At 36.3% G+C, this 7,333-nt stretch overlaps 1 protein-coding gene across 2 annotated transcripts in view; it reads right to left on the bottom strand.

Moving 5' to 3' along the window:
* The window catches only part of CTNNA3 (catenin alpha 3), a 1,766,595-nt gene that overhangs the window by 1,317,244 nt on the left and 442,018 nt on the right, over positions 1-7,333 (bottom strand). For both annotated transcript variants that reach the window (XM_040485152.1, XM_040485151.1), the window contains exon 6: positions 1,230-1,493. In XM_040485152.1, coding sequence (XP_040341086.1) covers positions 1,230-1,493 — 264 coding nt within the window. The remainder of the gene's footprint in view (positions 1-1,229; positions 1,494-7,333) is intronic.

Raw genomic sequence — 7,333 nt, forward strand, 5'->3', positions numbered from 1 at the left:
AAAAAAAAAAAAAAAAAAAAAAAAAAAAAGAAAAGAAAAGAAAAAAGCCTGGCTATGTCTGCCTGAGAAGGTACACTAAAGGGTAACCCTTCCTCTCGAGCTCTCTACTGACTGGTCTACACTTTGTGGGTCTGGCCCACAGGTAGAATTCTTCCTCTGCTCAATTTGCTCCCTCCCTCTTCCCTTCACACATGTTAATTCCTAACAACACCTGTATCCCAAACTCTGTTCAGTGTGTGCATTGGGAAGATCCAGCCTGAAAGATCAGCCATAGCTCCTCCCTTTCTCTCACATCCCACACTAGTTCTGTCAAATCTAGTTGGCTTCATTTACAAAATTTAGCTTTAATAATCACTGAGGCCACCTTGGTCCAAACTAAACTGTGAGGTGGAATGAGCTGGTGTATGTAAACATAGGATGGAACCCATATTTCTATAATAGTTTTCTGCCTGGTTTTTCAGCTTCTTCTTTGGTTCCCCCTTCAGTCTATGTCTTCAGGTAGCCAGTGTAGTCCTTCTTAGATTCCAGTGTCATACCTCTGCTTAAAACCTTACAATGGCTCCCATTTAACTTGAAGTAAAAGCCAGAACCCCCAACAACCCACACAGTTCTCTATAACCTGGCCCCATTGGATCTTCTCAGTTCAGCTCTGACTCATCCCCTTACTTTCCACTTAGGCACCCTGATGTCTGTGCTGTCCTTAAACAATGGGGATATGCTTTTAAACATTAGTTTTAGATATCCATCTGCCGAATTATCTAATCTCCTTCAAGCCTTCAAGTCATCTCACTTTCTCAATGTAACATTCTATTTACTTATCCACAGTGTTCATTGTTTTTGTTTTTTGCCTATATTTCCCTGTTAAAACGTAAGCTTCATGAGGGGAGTGCTTTATTATATCCCAAGCACAAAGAAAGTGCCAGTAATAAGTATTTGTGGAATGAGTAAATCCTACATTTCATAAATTGATCCATGTAAACTAAAATCATCATTTCAATATAATCAACAATCTCACTTTAAAATCATTGACTTCCTTGGAATCAGAAGTCTAGAGATAGAATATTTTCCTGCCAATCAATTCATTGGAAGATACAAGGCAATGATAGAGACTGATTAAGTAACTGGATTTTTATTTACTCATAGTCTAAACTCCAACACAGGTCTGAAAACCCATGTTTATTTTCATATTGGGGTACATCAAATCACATTTTACCTTTCTCTCCACTTACCTCAAGCTCATCAAGGGCACTTCCCAGGGTGGCTGCCTTAGATTCCGGTGGGGCAATCGTATTCTGGATGCCTTGTGAAGCATTTGAAATTACATTGAGGGCATTGTGAATTTCTTCACAAACTGTGTCCTTGCTGGCTTTAAGGGAAGCAACATCAGAATGTTCCAAACAAGCTGAACAAATTGAATGCAAGAGCGGGGAGTTTTCCTTCAGAGAGGCCCGGGCCCCTGCAATTTCATCCCTCTGATTTGGAGATTTTAAGTCCTAAAGAAACACATAAGAAGTTTCTTTAAAATGGGTTATAAAAGAAAGATTTATATAAAAATGTTCCATTTATCTGTCAATATAAATGAAAAGATAATAGATGCTAAGAAGTCAGGTATAAGTTAAAATCCAGGGCATCAATTATTTCTACACTCCTTCAGATTCTGTTAAAAATTCTACAATAGGAAAACTGAGCCAATTTGCAAATAAAGGTCACAAATGGTGCAGATGTATAATAACTAAGCAGATCTTACATTTGTCAGTCATATCTTGCTTATAAGTCAGAAAAATACTCTGGCATTCACATTATTAAGTGCATTATAAGAGAGCCTGAATTACAAGGATGTTGATTACCTATTTCCATAGATGCTTATGATTGCATTTAACCTTTTCATTAAAACTAAACTGATTCAGTTAAGAATATTAAATTGAACCTCCTACCATTCAGCTATTTTTCATTCTATTTCAAAAATACTTATAAATAATTTAATCCTTGATCTTTTTTCTTTGACATTTATTCAAAAAATAGTTACTGAGCACTTATTATATGCTAGCCCTTATGCTAGATGTCAAGTGTACAGAGGTGAATAGTCCTACAAGGATCTTGTTCTCCTGAAGCTTATGTTCATGTTTGAGGGGGTGGGAGACAATCAACAAACAATAAACAAGGTAAACAATTGCGCAAGACAATTTCAGGCAATGATAAATGCGATGAAGAAAATACAAAGTGAAATGTCATAGAGACTTTTTTAGCTTGAGTGGTCAGAGAAGATATTTCTGAAAATGACATTTGAAGTAAATATAAATGAAAAGCATTCCAAACAGTGGGAAGACAGGGAAAAGAAAGTCAAATATAAGTGATAGCTAATCAAAACTAGTCAAAATACCATGAAAAAACCTGACAAACACTACATTAGCCAAGTGATAAAGGTTAACATCATCAGTAATATCACATGAGTATCATGTACCCATTGACATATTGTGACAAGAATAGCACTTCACCTCACTGGTATTCTCTCCCAAAGTCCACAACTCCAGCCTAATCATGAGAAAAACAATAAAGAAAACCAGATTGGGGAACGTCCTATATGGTACCTGGGCAATATTCCTCAAGACTGTTAAGGTCATGAAAAAGGATGGTACTGATAAACTGTCACAGACCAAAGGACACAGGGAAGACATGCATGACAACTAAATGCAATATGATACCCTAGATTGGATCCTGGAACAGAAAGAAGACATTCATGGAAAAATTCGTGAAGTTCAAATAAAACCTGTAGTTTAGGTAACAGTAATGCATCAACGTTTGTTTGCTCATAAGTGGCAAATGTAAGATACTAACAACAGAGGAAACCAGGAGAAAGGCAGAGGATAATTCTCTGTACTATCTTTACAACTTTTTCAGAAATCTAAAATCATTAATATAAACTAAAAGTTCATTTTTGTATGCCATGTTTATATATAGCAGCATTATCAACAATAGCCAAACTATGGAAAGAGCCCAAATGTTCATCGACTACTCAGCCATCAAAAAGAATGAAATCTTTCCATTTGCAATGACGTGGATGGAGCTAGACTGTATTATGCTAAGTGAAATAAATCAATCAGAGAATGACTAATACCATATGATTTCACTAATATGTGGAATTTAAGAAACAAAACAGGTGAAAATAGGGAAAGGCAAGGGGAAAAAGAGAAGAGAGGAAAACAAACCACAAGAGGCTCTTAACTATAGAGAAAAACTGAGGGTTGATGGAGGGAGATGGGTGGGAGATGGGCTAGACTGGAGATGGGTAGTCAGGAGGGCACTTGTGATGAGCAATGGGTGTTGTATGTAAGTGACGAATCACTGAATTCTACTCCTGAAACCAATACTGCATGTATGTTAACTAAAATTTAAATTAAAAAAATAAAATAAACTTTAAAAAATAAATAAATAAAAAATAACGTGCTTAGAATAAAGACCCAGCACCTAGTAAGTCTCAATATATGTTGGTCACTCTCACCATTACAGGTAGGGGACAAGAAGTTATTAGGGATAAATGACAGGATCTGGATTTGAACACAAAGTCTGTATTCTGAACTAGGGAGCTTATGGCTCTTAACTTGGGACTAGTAGTTGCCCTGCCTTCCTCTTCTCTTCCGGGGCCAGCTTTTCTCTCAGCCTTAACTGACCTTAATATGAAAGTTAAGTATATGTATGTTGTATTCATCAAATAATATTTTGTTTGCTCTATCATTCATTAATACAGTGAATGGAAAAACAAAAACGTTCATTTTAAAGAAAACTAAATCAGGGGCGCCTGGGTGGCTCAGTTGGTTAAGTATCCAACTTCGGCTCAGGTCATGACCTCGTGATCAAGCCCCTGGAGTTCGATCTTGACTTCAAGCCCCGCTTTGGGCTCTGTGCTGACAGCTTGGAGCCTTGAGCCTGCTTCAGATTCTGTCTCCCTCTCTCTGCCTTTCCTTGTTCATGCTTGTGCTCTCTCTCTCTCTCTCTCTCTCTCTCTCTCTCTCTCTCAAAGAAAAACATTAAAAAATTTTTTCAAAGAAAATTAATTCAAGAGACCTTAACAATAGCTTATGCATTCCATATACAATAACTTATATAATCTTTATAAAACCTCATGATAGATATTATCTCCCATTTTAAAGGTAAGAAGACCAAGAAAGACTAAGTTCCTGAGCCAAGTTACAGAGCTAGAATGTGGCTTTTCTTGTATTGTAACCCAAGACAGCGTGACTGCTAAGCCATGACCCTAACAACTATGTCATACTCTTTCCTACACTGGAAGGATTTCCTTTATTCGTTACTATACAAGGACAAGGACTTATATAATGGCACAGTTTATAAAGTACTCCTAGATAGTATCTTATTGATCATCACAACACTCTTTGAGGCAGTAAGGCTGGTGTTATGAACCCCATTTTAACTAAATAGGTATTTAGTGTAAAGAGATTAAGTGTAAAACAACTGAGATCCAAACCTAAGTCTTCTGATTGCAAATCCCATGCTTTTTTCACAAGACTCTGCTACCTCAGGATAATGTTGCCTGAGGTTAATAAATGGCTGTGCTACTATATTTTTAGTTCCTTCCTTTCTGAAAATAAAGGCTGTCTGTGACTTCATGAAGGCTTTAGGGGAGATTAACTTCTTTACAAGATGTAGGGAGGACAGTTAGAAGTAGCTGTCAACTAACTCACTGTTCATACTCACTAATTACCCAACACAAGACACTGTGTAGTTTTCTCGGCTTGCTATGATTTCCCCCTTGTATTTCCGGTGTAGGTTCTAGTTCCAGCTCTGTCATTAGCACTGTGATCTGGGTAAGTCTTCTACTTTTTCAGTATCTGTTTTCCATCTGTAAAAATCGAGTAATGATACTTCTGCCAACCCTCTTATGTGATTAACTAGCACATCAGAAATGGAATGTAGTTTTTTTTTTTTAAAAGAGAAATGGAATAGAGTTGAATAGCAGTAGAAAATTATGAAATGAGTACAGAATTATTCTTTTGAAAATATTCCAAAAATAATCTTCTCAATAAAACTTATTAAACCTGGGGTACTGTTTTTGTCCTGTGATGCTGTGAATGATTTTCATATTTCCCACAATTTAATAACACTACTTACATTTATTTCAGTGTGACCTGGAGGATAAGTAATTTACTGTTTAGATAGAATGCACACTCTTCAGAGGTATTAACAATAAAAAGTATAAACATTCAGCAGGAGCTGAAGAAAATCCTCTGCATATTAGAGTATAATTAAAACTAACTACATAATTCCCTCTGAAGTGACCTAGCATTATACTCCTCTATTTAGAATGGCAAGATCGATGTGTGGGAAATTTCTGAAAGGTGAACATACATTACTACAAAGAAAGATAAAGTTCGCAATATTATTTCTTTTACTCTGATGATGGCTATGTATAGCTCACTATTAACTGTGGTAACTTTAATGCTATAGGAACTTTGGAATTTAAAAAATTCTAATATATTTTTGGATTTTGAGCCTATGCTTTGTTAACTATGCCCAAGGCAATTAATTACCGAGTCCTTAATGAGCACTGATACCCCAAATACCAAGCCAATAAATCTGTGAGAAAGGACAGGTTCAGTGAACATAACAAAAATATTATATTATGGGAGCAGGTGGAGCTAAGAAAGGCACATTACAGAGTTTAAGTAAAGGAAATTGAGAAGGCAAGATCATTTCTCCTAAAGGACATCCCAAAGGATAAATTTAATATAATCAACAGGCACACAGATAAAAGGAGGACTAATGAATGCCATCCTTCTAAATGAAAAGTTCTGGTGGTGATTGTGGTTGTTTTGTGTTAACTGATGACATCATGGGTTCAGAGGTTCATTAAGCTGTTCATTTATCCTAAAATTTTAAATCAGGTCAAAATAGGAATTAAATGGTAGGGTCAATTAGGGATTTCTCTGGACAGAGAAATATAAAGAATTCATCTTCCTAGGAATTGATACTTTTTTAATATCTTTTTTTAAATGCTCCAGAAGAAAAAGCTCACATGAGATTTCCAAGTTTAGGAGACATTAAATGCTTCCAGCTGATGCAGAAACACACAGATGGGATTAAAAAAGACCTTACAAGTCTGTGCAAGTGGGTAGAGAGGCAACATATGAGTTTTAACCCTGGCAAGAGAACAAAATATATTTAGGGATTTTAAAGATCACAAAGTATAAAAAATGGAGAACTCCAAGCTATCAGTTAATTAATTCAACCATTCATTCAATAAATACTGTTGAGCCCTTCTATGTACCAGCCAGTGCGCTGTTAAGAATACAAAGATAAAGAACTTCTAGATCAGAAGGGGAGACAAATTTATATGAGAGCTACAGAATTATTCATATAATAGAGGAAAGTCCCTTGGCTTGAGGGGATTGAAGAAAATTTATCAAAGGTAACTCAAACAGTGAGTAGAAGTTATCCTCGTGCAGAACAGAACAATAAGCAAAGAAAACAGCATGTGCAAAGGCCTGACACGTGAGAGAGCAAGGAGCATGCAGGCCATGCAGGTGGCATGACAAGTACAGGAAACCTGAGCAGGAATGGTGATGAATCCAGCTAGAAAGGTGAGTGGCTGATACCTCACACGCCATGCGAAAGAACTGCAAGAGCAACCAGCTCAGGTGTGTATTTTCAAAGATTACTCTAGCAGTGACCTTTTAGATGATTAGAGAAAATGTAATTGCAGTCAGGAAACTAAACAATAGTCCAGGCAAGAGACAATGAGTGCCTGAACACTGAATACTATTTCTAGGCTGTAGTAGAACGGATCCAAAAATATTTAGAAGGTAAAAATGGTAAGATTTGTGATATTTATATGGGGAAGTAGAGAGGAGATATTTAGAAGTGTCTAGAAAAATTTACAGCAGTTGTATACACAGTGCGATGCATTTACCAAGATGGGGGAACACAGAATAAATAATATGTTTGGAAAATAGAGGTGAAGTACATTTCATCATCTGCCAAATGTGAGATGCCAGTATAATATCCAAATGAAAATATACTATACATGGATATAGAATTCTGAGAGTCTGGGCTAGAAATAGAGACCTATGAATCACCAGATCATAGTTGGGAGGTAAAGCCATGAGTGCAAAGGTTATAGGGTCTTTGCCTAGGATTAATGTTACAATAAGGAGAACCTGGGAGTGATCATAAATTGTTTCCTGAGGAAGTAAAGCTGGTAATTGTATGTGCTAGCCCAAAAGGCCAAATATATATTGCAAATCACCAAGAAAGATATCAGAAAATACTGAAAGAGAAAGAAAGAAAGAAAGAAAGAAAGAAAGAAAGAAAGAAAGAAAGA

This window comes from Herpailurus yagouaroundi, unplaced genomic scaffold, assembly GCF_014898765.1.
Source record: "Herpailurus yagouaroundi ecotype Mexico unplaced genomic scaffold, PumYag 163, whole genome shotgun sequence".
Classification (NCBI taxonomy): domain Eukaryota; kingdom Metazoa; phylum Chordata; class Mammalia; order Carnivora; family Felidae; genus Herpailurus; species Herpailurus yagouaroundi.